Raw genomic sequence first — 14,625 nt, forward strand, 5'->3', positions numbered from 1 at the left:
ATGAGACCAAATTTGTTTGCATCCCAAGAGATTTTTATTTTTCCTTTGTTAAAGCAAAAGATGAATTATTTCTTGTTTAAGTTGGTTATCTGTTCTAATACAAAAGTACAATGGATGACAAGCTAATGCAATCTATCTAAATAGTGCTGACTTTTCTTAACTCTAAAGAAAGATAAAAGAATGATTTTCATTTTAAAAAATAAACTTCTTACTTTACAAAAGAAAGGGTCACTGGAGAAAGATAAACAAAATGAATGAATCAAAACTTAGGTTTTCAATAACGGTATAGTTGGATCATACCTTATTGATACCCATTGACAAGAAGTGATCTAGCAGGTATCGGGCTTCTGTAAGTGTGCAAGCATTAATGACTGCAGTGACATCCAATGTTTCTCCTTCTTCCTACATCAAACCAGCATATGATGAACATTATTTTGAGCTGAATGTATCCAAACAGAGGCAAAGCCTATTATTTCATTCACTTATTTGGTAGTATCGGGCTAGTTAATAAGACTCCTGAGAGAAATGTAAAATATGATTTCTACCCCAAGAAACATATGAGCTAGATGAAAAGAAAAAAAACATACTTGAGCAGTTAAGAATTCAAGGTGGATTAATAAATGACATACATTTTTAAACATTTTTGATTTTACAAACAATAAATAATATCACAAAATCAACAAAGAAATCTGGAGAGCAGGCAGGGAGTGATATTCATGTAAAACCTAAAAATCATATTAAATCAATAAATAAAAAACTCCTTGATATAAAAATTCAAAGTGCTTTTAATAATAAATATGAAAATACCTTCCTTAAGCCATTAACCACTTTTTTACAATTACAAACCTTTGCTTCTTCCATCTGCATAATGTTGGCTTGACAATCAGAGATACTGTCATTGATGTAATCTATATTAGCAGTTAATGACTCCATCTCCTCATTGATGTTAACCACATTTTTATCTCCCTCTCCACTCTCCTTGACTATCTTTTCCCGTCTTTTTGAAAGTTTTTCTCGTCTTTTTGTGAGTTCTTCCCGTTGCTATTGAGAAAACAGATCAGATTTTAAGAAATAATATTGATCCAGGACCTTAAGAACATTATGCTAAGTGAAATAAGTGAGTCACAGAAGGACAAATACTGCACGATTCCATTTATATGAGGTATCTAGTCAAACTCATAGACGCACTAAGTAAAATGGTGGTTGCCAGGGGCTAGGGGAGGGGGTAACTGTTCAATGGGTATGAACTTTCAGTTATGCAAGATGAGTAAGTTCTAGAGATCTGCTGCACAACACTGTGCCTATGGTTAACAACACTGTGCTGTACACTTAAAAATGTGTTAAGAGGGTCGATCTCATGCTGTCTGTTCTTATCACAACTGAAACAAAGCAAAACAAAAAAAGAAATGATGTTCATCTATCCACACACAATGCAATCAAAACTCACCAAAAGAAAGAAAGAAAGAAAGAAAGAAAGAAAGAAAGAAAGAAAGAAAGAAAAGAAAAGAAAAAAGAAAAGAAAAGAAAAAAAAAGAAAGGAAAATTGGTAAAGTATTAATTTACCCAGAGATCAAATTTGGAAAACTAAAATGAACAGCGAGCTAAGGAAAAGCAGATCTACGTTCTATTTTCCACACCTTGAGGAGTCTATTCATATCCGCCTCCATATTGGAAATAGTCATTTTCTGCATAATGATGTCTGTGACCCTGCGCTCAAGAAGCTGCCACTTCATGCGAGCTGTCTTGGAAGTAAACACTCGGCCAGTCAATCCTTTCCTCTGATATTTTTTTCTATAATCATATAAAAACAGACAAAAACATAATTACTGATGTGCTGATTTGATTGTGCACTGCCAAATAATGAGCTGTTTTTCATTTAAGTCCAACATTTAGTAATAATGCCACAAAGATTATGTCAGAAGGAATAGAAGGATTGTACTGACCTGGTTCCATTTGTTGTGGACGTTGGTAAGGCCTGGACTCTTGCCACAGGAATTCTCATTTTCTGCTGGGCTCCTGCCCTTGATACATCTGCTTCTACGGCAGCTGCACTGGAACCCGCGTCCTGAACAGGGCTATCAGATGAGCTCAGCTTCCGAGTGACTTTCCCAGCCACTCTATCTGACATGGGCCTCACTTGCCTGCGAAGAGCTGTAACCTGAAAGAGCAAGAGAGATTGACTCATTCTCTTAGTCTACAGAAGTACATTATTTACCTCGACGAAGCCAGAATGTTTCCTCCAACTGATCAACTTGCCTCTTCAGTTTTGCGACGAAGAACCACTTCTTGGTTTCTTTTTTGGGCTTCTAGAAGTCTAAGTTGATGCTATAAAATAATAATGAATAAGTTAAAACGGTGAACTGAAAGATACAACGCTTCCTACTCCTGCATTAACATATTCCCCCGTCCCATTGGGAACTGTAATAGTTCTTAGCAGAATCTGAGCTAACAACAACCTTGCATCCATTGCTACAGATAAGGATATTTTATTCCAATAAACAAAAATGCAACTGATGCAGCCACCTTTTCTAAAAAATGAAGTTATCTCTGTGATATACTTTTATTTAAGAAACACTATATAATGCTTACTATATACAAGTACTTTTCTAAATGCTTTATAAATATTATAAGTTATGTTTCATTTTTGCTAGACATTTGTTTTGCTAGCTGAGGCAAGAACAGGAAGAAACACAACTTAGAATATTTTCAATAGTCACTTTACAATATATACAGCAATTATTAACTCTGTTTTAAATATAGGGAAAATATATTCATTATACTAACACTTTATAGTAACTTTGAAAATATGTTGGGTAAAGTAAATTAACAATAAAACATGTCAGTATTGGCTACCAACTTGTTTCTAGGTACTCTATATGATAAAGACAATTCATTATAAATTACTTTAAGCCATTTTATAAAGCTAAAATTTAGGAAAGAATTTTGGGCTGAAAAAGAACAGAGATCCTAGTTCTAGTTCTGTCATTTATTCAACTCTGTGACCTTGGGCAAAGCTTAGGAATTGGGCTTACTCACAAATATCCCTTGTGGGACTTAAATTCTGTGATATACCAAATAACCCTTCATTTTTGTATCACTAATTCAAACAAATCATTCATCTCATGTTTATGCATATTCCTATGTCATCAGATGAGAATTCTTGGAGAACCAGACTCTTATCACTGCCATATCTTCATTGCCTACAGCAATGATTGACATAGAGGCAAAGTTAACAAATCTTTTTAAGTGAATGAAGTACCAAAATTAACATATAGGGGTGCCTGGGTGGCTCAGTCATCAAGCGTCTGCCTTCGGCTCAGGGCGTGATCCCAGGGTCCTGGGATCGAGCCCCACACCAGGCTCCTCTGCTGGGAGCCTGCTTCTTCCTCTCCCACTCCCCCTGCCTGTGTTCCCTCTCTCGCTGGCCGTCTCTCTTTCCATCAAATAAATAAATAAAAATCTTTAAAAAAAAAAATTAACATATAGTTTGATACTTGTTACTACTACATTAAGTATTCTCCTATTCTAAGTCAAATCTCAAGTTCATTCTTATTCTTTGTATGGTGTACAATATACAAAGGGTTAAAAGATGAATATGACAAGAAACAATTTAGAAAGGGGTTCAATATGCACACAAGGCAACAAGTAAAAGTGTGAAGGAGTCTGAATTTTAGCTTTGTATGTGATTAGCCAGCTTCACATCTTTATAACAGAATATTGTATCATGTATGATCCTATGTTGTGGAATAAGATTCAAAAGTTCCATCCCAGGAGTCAACTGTTCAATATTGACCTCTATGTCTCATATGAATTAGTTACAAAGAAATAAGTAGTGAATATTGTAAGGAAATTATTCCTGTCATCCAAAAATTTGGATTAAAAACAAAATAAATATAGTATTTGTCTTTCTCTGACTTATTTCATTTACCATAATACTCTCCAGCTTCATCCAGATCATTGCAAATGGCAAGATTTCATTTTTTTTATGGCTGAGTAAAGTGCAGAATTTAAGAAACAAAACAAACGAGCAAAGGGAAAAAAAGAGAGGCGCAAATCAAAAAACAGACTCTTAACTATAGAGAACAAATAGCTACTAGAGGGGAGGTGGGTGGGGAGGTGGGTGAAATAGGGGATGGGATTAAAGAGGGCATTTGTTGTGATGAGCACCAGGTGTTACATGGAAGTGCTGAATCACTATATTGTACACCTGAAACTAATATTACACTGTATGTTAACTGGAGTTTGAATAGAAACTTCTAAATAAATACATAAATAGCCAAAAAGTGGATATAACCCAAATGTCTACCAATTAAGGAATGGATAAACAAAATGTGCTCTATGCATACAGTCGTAAAAAGGGATGGACTACCAGTACATGCAATAACACAGATGAACCTTGAAAACATCATGCTAATTTAAAAAGCCAGATAAAAAAGGCTATATATTGCATATTTCATTCATATGTAACATACACAGTGGGCAAATCCATGGAGACAGAAAGTATACTAGAGTGGCTGTCAGGGGCCAGGGAGACGGGAGAATGGGAGTGACTGCTAATGGGTACGGAGTTTCTTTTTGGAGTGATGAAAAATATTCTGGAATAAAACAGTGATTGTTGCACAATTCTGTGAATATACTAAATCCTTGAATTGTACAGTTTAAAGGAGTGAATTTTACAGCTCGTGAATATATGCCAATTTTTGTAAATAGAAAGAAAGAAAGAAGTACAGTCTTAACACAGCAGTCATCTCATGAATATCTACTTTTCTCATTACTCCCTCTATCTCCTTAAACTTTCTCTTTACTTCCCAAAGTAGATGTCTACTTTCTAAAATATGTTGTTTGCTCACATTTTCTCCAGGGAGGATTTAGAACAAGTTGAGCAAGAAAAAAGAACAGAGGCTGAAACCTAACCAACAATGGGGAAAAGACAACGATGGCCTCTTCTTCCGAGGAAAAAAAAATCATAAATGAAATAACCATTTTGCCAGAAATTTGGAAAGAAGAAAAAAACAAACTGACTATAACCTAAAATCTTAACACAATTACAGTTAGCATGCTGGTATATAGCCTCAAAATTTTTTCCCTCATTTTAATTAAGCATGCATACATGAAATGCTACTTTATGGGGCATCTGGATGACTCAGTCAGTTAAGCATCTGCCTTTGGCTCAGGTCATGATCTCAATGTCCTAGGATCAAGCCCTGCATCAGGCTTCCGGTCAGCAGGGAGTCTGCTTCTCCCCTGCCCCCCGCCCCCGACTCTCTGTCTCAAATAAAGAAATAAACTCTTTTTAAAAATGCTACTTTACACTTAATGTTAAATCACGGTCATTTCTCATCTTCCTATGCAATTTCAAATATTAATCTTCAATGGATAAATAATAACCTATTAACTGAGATGGACAGTAATTTAGCCATTCCCCTTATTGTCAAGCATCTTGGTTGTTTTACATTTTTCACTATTACAAATAACCCTAAAGTAAAGATTTTAACACATAACAATTTTTCTGATTTTAGATTATTTTCTTAGCCTAAGTTCATGGGAGAAGCAGGATTCTTAAGTGAAAGAATATGAAAACTTTTATAGCTCTTAGTAAAGCCTCCTCTAATGAAAGTGGGTTATTATTCCAGGAACATTGCTAAGAATCTCTAGTGGTGAAACTGTGTGGAACCATCCTAAAATCACTATCTTACATAATACTGTAAGTAGTTCCGTGATCTCCCTAGAGATAATCAATTATTCTTTGCCATTTTCTCTCATCTCATCATCTAGGAAATAAGCCTCTACTAAAACTTATAATAATATTACAGTGTTTTTATAATCTTGTATATTAAGTTACTATAATCCATATATTATAATAAATGCCATATTATAAAATTAATGCTTACTTACGGTCCTTAACCTGCACTTAATAGTTACAGTTATCAGAAAATTTTCTTCCATTTATTAAACAAGCTTGTTCAAGGTACAATATTTGTATATAACTGAAAGTTAAAGTCCACTCACATCTCTTTTACGTTGATCTTTTTTCAATTGAGCAATCTCTCTGTTTCTCCGAGACTCTGTCAATCTGGCTTTTTCTTGTTCTTCTTTCATTTGTTTCATTAGTCGAACCTAAAAAAATTAGGTAAACACATCTATTGGAGTTTTCCTATCACAACATTCATTAAATTAATCACACGTATGGAAGTAAACAGAATTCTGAATACTTAACATGGAAATAATGGAGCTTTGCTGCACATTTTAGATGGTCAATTCTTATTTTGTGGGATTAATACATTTCTATTTCTAATAGTTTTCTAGTATGTTTCTATCAAATTGCTTAGTGCTTTATGCATTTTATATTCAGTGTATTCTATAACTTGAATGAATTTTTGGTACTTATTACCACTAGCTGTGTGACCTTGAGCAAATTACTTAACCTCTCTAGGTTTACATTTCTCAAAAATAAAATAGAGATAACAGCTCTATAGCATTGGACTATTATGAGAATTTATTGAGTAATACCTGTAGAGTGCTTATAACAATGCCTTGCATATAGTAAGCACCTAATAATTTTAGCTATTGCTGTCATCATCAAAGACACATTATAGATTAAAACTTCCTAAATCATTTTCACATTTGCTATCTGATATTGATTGTCATGTCAAATGTTAATAAGAATAATTAATCCCACAACAAAAACACAGAACAGATCAGGATTCGCATACCCTCTTTAGTCAAGAGAAGACAATTTATATTTTTCTATGCATGGGAAGGATAAACACTAAATTCAAGATAATTGTTACTTCTGGGGGAAAAGGGAATATGATCAGAAAGGAATATATAGGAGGTTTTGTATATACTGTAATGTTTAATATCTAAACAGTGAATATAGTGTTCATTATGTAATTATCAGCAATTTTTTGCATGTTCAAAATACTTTATGTGTTTCAGGAGGAGAGCTATATCCATCAGTCAAAGAAGCCCTGTTTTTGACCACATGATTTTCAGCTATTCTGAAGAAAGGCTTTGATAATGGATGACTATAGGAAACAACTTCTAATTGCCAAAAGGAAGTGTATCATTTTTAAGACTGGATTACCTTTTATTGAATATGGAAAGAACCACATAATTTTTTTGTCCCAAATGACATAAGTATCCTCAACATCAGACTTTAATGCGAAATATAATCAATACCTTTGTTTTTTTCATTTCCATCACATCCTGCTGCAATTTCTTCAATTGCTTTTCATATTGAGACTGGTTTTTAAGCAACCTTGCATGCTCTTTTTGGGCTGTCTGAAGTCTTTGTAGTTCCTTATTCATGGCTTGGAGTTTCTTTTCATATTCAGACCTGACTTTTTTTGCTTTTTCTTCTGAGTAAGATTCCACTGAACCTAAACGATCAAAGGGTATTTGTATTTATTTCTATGAAATAAAGATTTTCATTTTGCAGATTTACAACTCATGAGCTCAGAGAAAACTACCTTCCAAACACAAACCTTAGGAGCCCAGGGCATCTGTGAATCACTCTCTCTTTTATTATCTACCCTCAGCTTGTTTAACAATTATTTAAGTTTTTTTTTTAATTTAAAAAAATATTGCCAGCATAAATCAAGACAGTAAAACAATTAGCCACAATTTTGGACAAAATAATTAAATAGCCTAGATATGAAAAAAATAAGCAATATTCAACATAATAAGACAAACTCGCATATAATGTGGCTTCTAATGCAATTTCTTTCTCTAAAGGCAGAAATGATTAAAAACCCATTTTGGCAATTTAGTTGGAACTTTAATTAGAATTAAATGTAATTCTTACCTAAGTTCTGGAGCACCTGGTCTCTCTCAAGCTGAGTGTCCCGAATTTTATGCTGCAGCATCATTAGCTTCTCTTCATACTGCTTTTTCAGTGTCTGCAGTCTTTTCTGGCTGTTTTCTAGTTCATCAATCAGCTTTTGCTTGATTGCAATTTCACAAGTAATGTTTGCTAAGTCTGCTTGATAATTGGCTATTTACAAAAGAAGAAAATAAACATACTGTAATAGGCCACAATATCATACTTCTAACTTTCAAGTAAGAGCATGAAAACCATCATCTATATTCAGGTATTCACTTAACAGCTGTAAGGAAAATGTCCTGGATAAACCAAAAACGAAAAAAGAGGTGAACAAGAGAGATTGTTCACATTCATCAGTGACAACAGATACTATTTGTGCTAAGTATGAATGGAAATCACACAATGACTAAATCCAGGAGGGGCAGAAACATGAGGCTGGGAGGGGAAACACAAGTCAGCAGTTATAAAAGCTGCCTTCATCAAGAATGAAATGAAGAATGCTTTCTGCCACTATTTTAAATAAATTCCCCAAATTAATTTTTGTCCTTGTACTAAATAGCAAGTACCTTTCTCATCTGATTCAGAATCTGATTCATCGGAGCTTTCACCCCCTTCAATATCATCTTCTTCTTCCTCCTCCTCCTCCTCTTCTTCCTCATGATCACTCACTTCTTGACTCTCTTCCTAAAATGTGATTTATGACTATTAATAGCATAATATCAACAAAACAAACTGGTTACCTCATTAAGAGAGATTGCTGAAGTATAAAATACAGAAGTACACAAATTTCACCTTTCATCAGTGCAAAAATCATTCCATAATTTTAGGGTTATTACATAATTTTGTCTTAATAAAATAGTACTTCATCTCTCCTAGTGTTCTACTCCCCCCCACACACATACAATGCTTCATGTTGCACAAGATTGAGAGTTACCAGTATTTTATGGCTCACATTTCTGAAGAAAAGAAGTCCTCAAGCAAATAGTTTAAAATGGATGCATGATAACCGTTTCTCTTTTCTACATATAAGTTAGTATAATTATCACCAAACATAAACAAGCTAAATCCAGGCACTGAAATGTCCAGGTTCGTTCTTTCATACTTACCACTTCTAATTCACTGCTTTCTCTTTCTGTAATACCCTTTTCCTCTTTCTTCTCTTGGTCAGTATCTGTATTATCCTCTTTACCAGCCACACTTTAAAAAAAGGAACAAAAGGGTACAGTATTAAAATAGAGAGGAAAATTGTTCACTTTTGTCTCCCAGATCTTAAAAATCATCATTTGTGAAAACAAACTAGCAGAGTTTATCATTTGACTGAGCAAAGTTATGTCTGATGCTTCAGAAGAAAACAGAAACTGCCAAACAATAGTGAATTATATCACTGGAGGAAAGTTTATTTTCTAGAAACACTGAGGAATAGATTATACCCTAAGGCATGAGATCTGATGAGACAGCTATGAACTAGTCACAATAACTAGCCAATTAACTAGAACATAGGTGATTTAAATTCAAAGGAAATCAAAACAAATATTTTTCTTTTCTCACCTAAAGATATGACTTTTCCTATCTAAATACGAAGATACAGAAGCTGAATTTTTATTGATGTCCTAATACATTTAAAAATAAATTTAAAGACCCAGAATAAATCTGCTCACAGTAAGTCTGTCTTCACTGGCTGTATCATTAGAGTGGTTAGGTCTTCCTAGTAATTCTCTAGCACAGGAGTTATTTCTTGGCCATAAGGACTTTTCTTAAAATGTTCTCACACAAATGGGTCTTTGCACACCATAACTGTCTGAGGTTCAGCCTGACCTTTGACTGAATGGGAAATTGCAGGATCTGCTGCAAGACTGGCCATACCAAATAGAAGCCTCCTGTTCAGTCATCTGGTACTAACAGCTCTAACTACACATTGATGTCAGGTAATGCTTATAGTTAACCTAACTCAGCCCCAGTGGCCTTGAGAAGAAGACAATGCACACTACAGTGAGCAAAGCTTTTCACACTTAATTCACTATGACTCTTTTAGGGTCCAGCAACCATGATCAATTATGCACAGAAGTTATACATCTGTTCACTAGATTCATACATGTAATCAAACTAAATAATACTAGGAAAGTGAACTTCAAATAAATCTATATGTGAAAGATTTCTTCTTGTGCTACTGTAACATTTTGAAATCACCAAGAATTAAAAAAAAAAAAAATATTCTCCAAATAAAATTCCCCTAGAAAGAGCTTAAAAACCTTATCAAAATACCTTTATAACAGCTACCATTTCTTTCAGATATTCTGCTACATTAAAAAACTGCCCCCAAATCTAGACTTGTTCTTAGTTTCTAGGATAAAAATTTAATCTTATTTAAGCTCTGTTATTATTAAACTATAATGTTTAACCCTATGTCCCAATTCTCACAGATACTTTTGTACTTGGAACAAGATAAATACTTGTCCCTTGTAAGCACTTTTCAGAGTTCTTAATTCATGTTTATTTATGTGATTATTTCTATAATTTCTGTCTTCCCTACTAAACTGTAAGCCTTGTGAGGGCAGGGATCATGCCCATTTGACTCTACATTATGTCCCCAGTACCCAGGGGATGTACATAATAAATGTGCAGTAAGTGTTTATTAAATACATTAATCTCTACGACTGTGCATGAACACCTCTATGTGTCTCGTGCACTAATCATGTTGGAAGCTAATGGCACAGGCTGGAAGATGCATAAAGATGCCCAGAAGACAGCATATCTGTACAGTGAGAAGGAACAACCAGTAGCAGTATCAATAAAACAATCTTAACTGGAAAGAAATCAAGTAAATTATTAACAGGGTTCCATGAGTGTTGTTAAATCATTTTGTTAACAAAAAAAGTTGATTATACTGAATGCCTCTCTTACATCACTTGGATTATATTAGGGCTGTTGATTTCCTACCATGCAGTTCCAACTGAAACTCTAGAAAGAAACTCCCCTTCGCCCATCATCCCACTCAAAGGACAGTACCGGGCACTCAAACAGACTATACTTGAGGTTTAGGACTAAGGTTAACACTAGGACAGGTGAATATGTTTGGAAAGATATTTCCCATCAGCATTCCCCAATCTCTCCCCTATGCAGTTTTCCTTCCTCACCTGTAAATTGTTGCAACACACAATTTTTGTTATTGTTGATTGTTTCATTATTTAAGCTCCAACCCAAATTCTCTTTTACTCCAGTTTATAGCTAGATAACCACTTTATTCTAATCCTCTTACTTTCTCCAAGTCACCAGTACCCAGCAAATGTTACTTTTCACTTATATATAAAAAGCTAACTCATATATTATAAGCTGTTCATGCCAAATGTAAGTTGCTACTTTATAATTGTTGTACCTCAGATATTCAAGTTTTCCTCAATAAACTGAGACAAACTGATATCTAAAATAACTATCTAAGCAGCAATGAAAAATATTTAAGTTTGCATGTTACACAGAGTCGTGGAGTCGGAAGGAACACTAGTGATCACGTGGTTTAACCCCTTTGACACTTAACAACCAATATCAACGTTTTTGTTGACAACCTAAAAAGAAACTGTGGCCTAGGGTAGTTAGCCTGCTCAAGGGGACTAGACAGAACAAAGTGTCTTGACTCCCAGGCCAGTATTCTAGAATCTTATGCTTAAAGTTCAAGTTCACAGACATGGAACATCAGCATCATCCAGAAGCTAGTTAGATAAGCAAAATCTCAGACTCCACCTCAGTTTTACTGAATCAGAATCTTCATTTTATCAAACTACTCAGGTGATTTGTGTGCATATTCATGTTTGAAAAGTCCTATCCTAGAACACAAAACTGCTCTGCTTTTGCTATCCTTTAGGGGATGATATAAAAACCAGAAGCAAACTTTACTCACTAAAGACACTTAAAGGACTTGAAAATTTTAAGGTGGAAGGGTGCTTTCATACACTACTTTAACTGTGTATTTTATTTTGACCTTCTAAAATAGAGGAAATCTCACATTTTTAATGCCATAATTTAATTCTTATGATAAACAGAACATCCTAAATACATACTAGTTAGGTGAGTTCTAGTCCAACTTACAGACAATTAGAATTACATTCTCACTATAGGATACTTTAAATAAGTTATAGAATTATAGAATAAAATTATAGATACTATAGAATACTATGTAATGTGTGGAATATAATTATGGAATGTAAATTATTAAATAATTTGAAGAAAATATAATTTTTAAGCTTTCATATTTAAAATAAGATATTATGGTAGCTAATTACTGCAGAGTGAAAGTTCTCAAAAGGCTTATTTTAAGTAAGATTTGAAATTTCTGAAGTGGTGCTTCTAAAATATTTAAATATTATTTTCTTAATCATTTTGATCATATAATCTGGGGGGTTATTTAGAAAAAGCTATGAAGAGAAGTTCTGATAAGAAGTAAAATCCTACTTGATCCTGGTTTAAATAACTATAATTCTGCATGACTAAAATGCAAATATCTATTGTTTGGAGAGTTCAGAAATGTGCCTTTAAATTTTGCTCATATTTTAAGTGAAAAAAAGAAAATATCCTATTTCTGACACTCACCTCAAATACATTTTAAAAGCAACACTTATTTTTCTAACTCAACCTTAAAAATGCCTTGTAAATCTTATCTATAATAAGGCCACAGTTTCCTGTTGCTTTGTTGCCACTTAATGCTGTTTTCCAACTATTATAGATATTTGTATATGCAAATACATTTGAATTGCAGATATAATATTCCAAATATTACACCAAATAAGAAAGAGGGGAGAAAAACCCACCTGTGACTTAGCATGGGCTGCAACAAAATCTCAATTCCCACCCAATTAAAAATTCCCAATCTGTTCACAAGTTTTTGAAAGATACATTCTGAAAGTCAATGGTGGGTTTTGGAGGGGTCATTTTTTGCCTAAAAAAGGTAAGTCACCATCGTAATTATGATAGTTTATTCAGAAATCACATGAATTTTAATCCAGGTAACTAGGGAGGGTTTTATTCTCAAAAAATAGTTTCTGGAAATACACTTGATGTATTTGTCAATTTTATAAAATCATCATTAATTTTAGGAGCACCAAGCTAATCTAGTCTGAAACAATCTATAATTCTATAACACATTTCCTTGTGAATGGCAACTAAGTATTTAAATGACATTTTAATAAAAAACCTGGGAAATATTCCAACCTTCTTTCTTCTCGATTGCTTTCCTCAAGTTTCTGTAGCCTTCAAAATCACGAGGCACAGTATTGGAAGGCCAAGCCAATGAAGGACAAACCAGACAGTAAAAAGCGAAAGTGATAAAAAGGTAAAAATGATACATGAGCTTGAAGACTTTAAAATAAATTTTAAAAGATATCATCAAAGGACAATACACAGTAAAAAGGCAATACATTTTGTATGAATAAAAAGTAAGTAGAAAAACAAGCAGCATTATATCTAAGAAGAGTATATAGATTATCAGTTGAAATTATTCAGCAGTAAAATGTAGAGTCTCCGTTTATATAACTTGATCAGTAGTAAGAGTATTTGGATGCCATTGCTTTTTTTAATCTGAAATGTTTCAATTTTCTCAGCTTCCCCAAAAAAGCCCACATTCAGTGATACCCTCTTCCTTTTAAGCCTTCCCAAAAGACCTTTTTATGGCATCATTAAAAGAACTTCAAAAAGTAATGCCTTTATACCATAATATGAAAATACCATTAATACTACATACTAGAATGCTACTTTTTTGAAACTTGTTTTCTATTTTTAATATACTACATGTGAACATCACTAAATCTAAAAAAAAAGTTCTATCTCAGAATCATACATGAAATGGTATTACAGTCAAATGAGTATGGTTGTTATGATATCAGTGAAAAATGGTAATTTTATTAATTGAAAATAAAATCTCATAATATCACTGTACTAATAATTAGAAACTACTAAAAGGACTACGGCAAAGGTGGCAATAAAATGGGAAATGCAGTACTTTCCATTAGTAAGATTGTTCTTCAATCAGAAAAATATAAGAAAAACTAAAAATATGTACTTAAAGACTTTGAAATATAATTTAAACAATATTCAATACACACACTTGGGGATCTTTACTCAATGGAATGTACTGAATACCAATATTTGTCATATGAACAAAAAGACAGATGTGCTAGGCTCTGATTAAGCATATAGCAATCTTGATATAGCACACTTGTGACCAGAATTCCAAAAATATTTTTCAGAATCATCAATATTTTTAAATGAAGAGATTGGGTCTTAAGTATAAATTATTTCAAGCCAGTTATTTTCATGTGCTTGCATGTGATTTCTCTTTGTTGGCCTGTGATGGTTTTTCATAATCAACTTATATATTGCTATCACAAGAAGAGACTAGCAATCTTTTTGGGAAAAAAATTCTAGAGTGATATTCACCAGGGATCAAAAGGTCCAGTATAATGGCTAAGAAAAGGAAAATAAAGCTATCACCTAAGAAATCTATGTGTTTCTAGAGTTTCAACCTGACACCACTAAACACAAGTATAACGCAGTCCAATGAATTAGTGAAGCTTTTTATACTTCAAGTCATTTAAAGCTAGATATCCAAAACACATAGGTATTAATGCCTAGTCTAGACTTATACTAATGAAAATGACCTACAATAGCTCAAAGGCTATGACTCCCTGGCAAAGAGCCCAAATTTTCTACGTCCAATATGCTGTTTATCTAACACAACAGAGCTCTATTAAAATGTATGGATGAAAAAAAAATGTATGGATGATATGAGCTAGTAAGTAGATAAATGTTAGATG

At 33.5% G+C, this 14,625-nt stretch overlaps 1 protein-coding gene across 1 annotated transcript in view; it reads right to left on the reverse strand.

Annotated features, from left to right (window-relative positions):
• The window catches only part of KIF21A (kinesin family member 21A), a 160,814-nt gene that overhangs the window by 38,032 nt on the left and 108,157 nt on the right, over positions 1-14,625 (reverse strand). The window contains exons 12-22 of the mRNA XM_040642334.1: positions 13,025-13,063; positions 8,932-9,022; positions 8,392-8,509; positions 7,808-7,996; positions 7,183-7,382; positions 6,010-6,117; positions 2,257-2,325; positions 1,944-2,158; positions 1,638-1,791; positions 847-1,041; positions 301-402 (exon numbers count right to left, since the gene is read on the reverse strand). Coding sequence (XP_040498268.1) covers positions 301-402; positions 847-1,041; positions 1,638-1,791; positions 1,944-2,158; positions 2,257-2,325; positions 6,010-6,117; positions 7,183-7,382; positions 7,808-7,996; positions 8,392-8,509; positions 8,932-9,022; positions 13,025-13,063 — 1,480 coding nt within the window. The remainder of the gene's footprint in view (positions 1-300; positions 403-846; positions 1,042-1,637; positions 1,792-1,943; positions 2,159-2,256; positions 2,326-6,009; positions 6,118-7,182; positions 7,383-7,807; positions 7,997-8,391; positions 8,510-8,931; positions 9,023-13,024; positions 13,064-14,625) is intronic.

The sequence above is a fragment of the Ursus maritimus genome, unplaced genomic scaffold (assembly GCF_017311325.1).
Source record: "Ursus maritimus isolate PB19 unplaced genomic scaffold, ASM1731132v1 scaffold_26, whole genome shotgun sequence".
In the NCBI taxonomy this organism is placed as follows: Eukaryota; Metazoa; Chordata; class Mammalia; order Carnivora; family Ursidae; genus Ursus; species Ursus maritimus.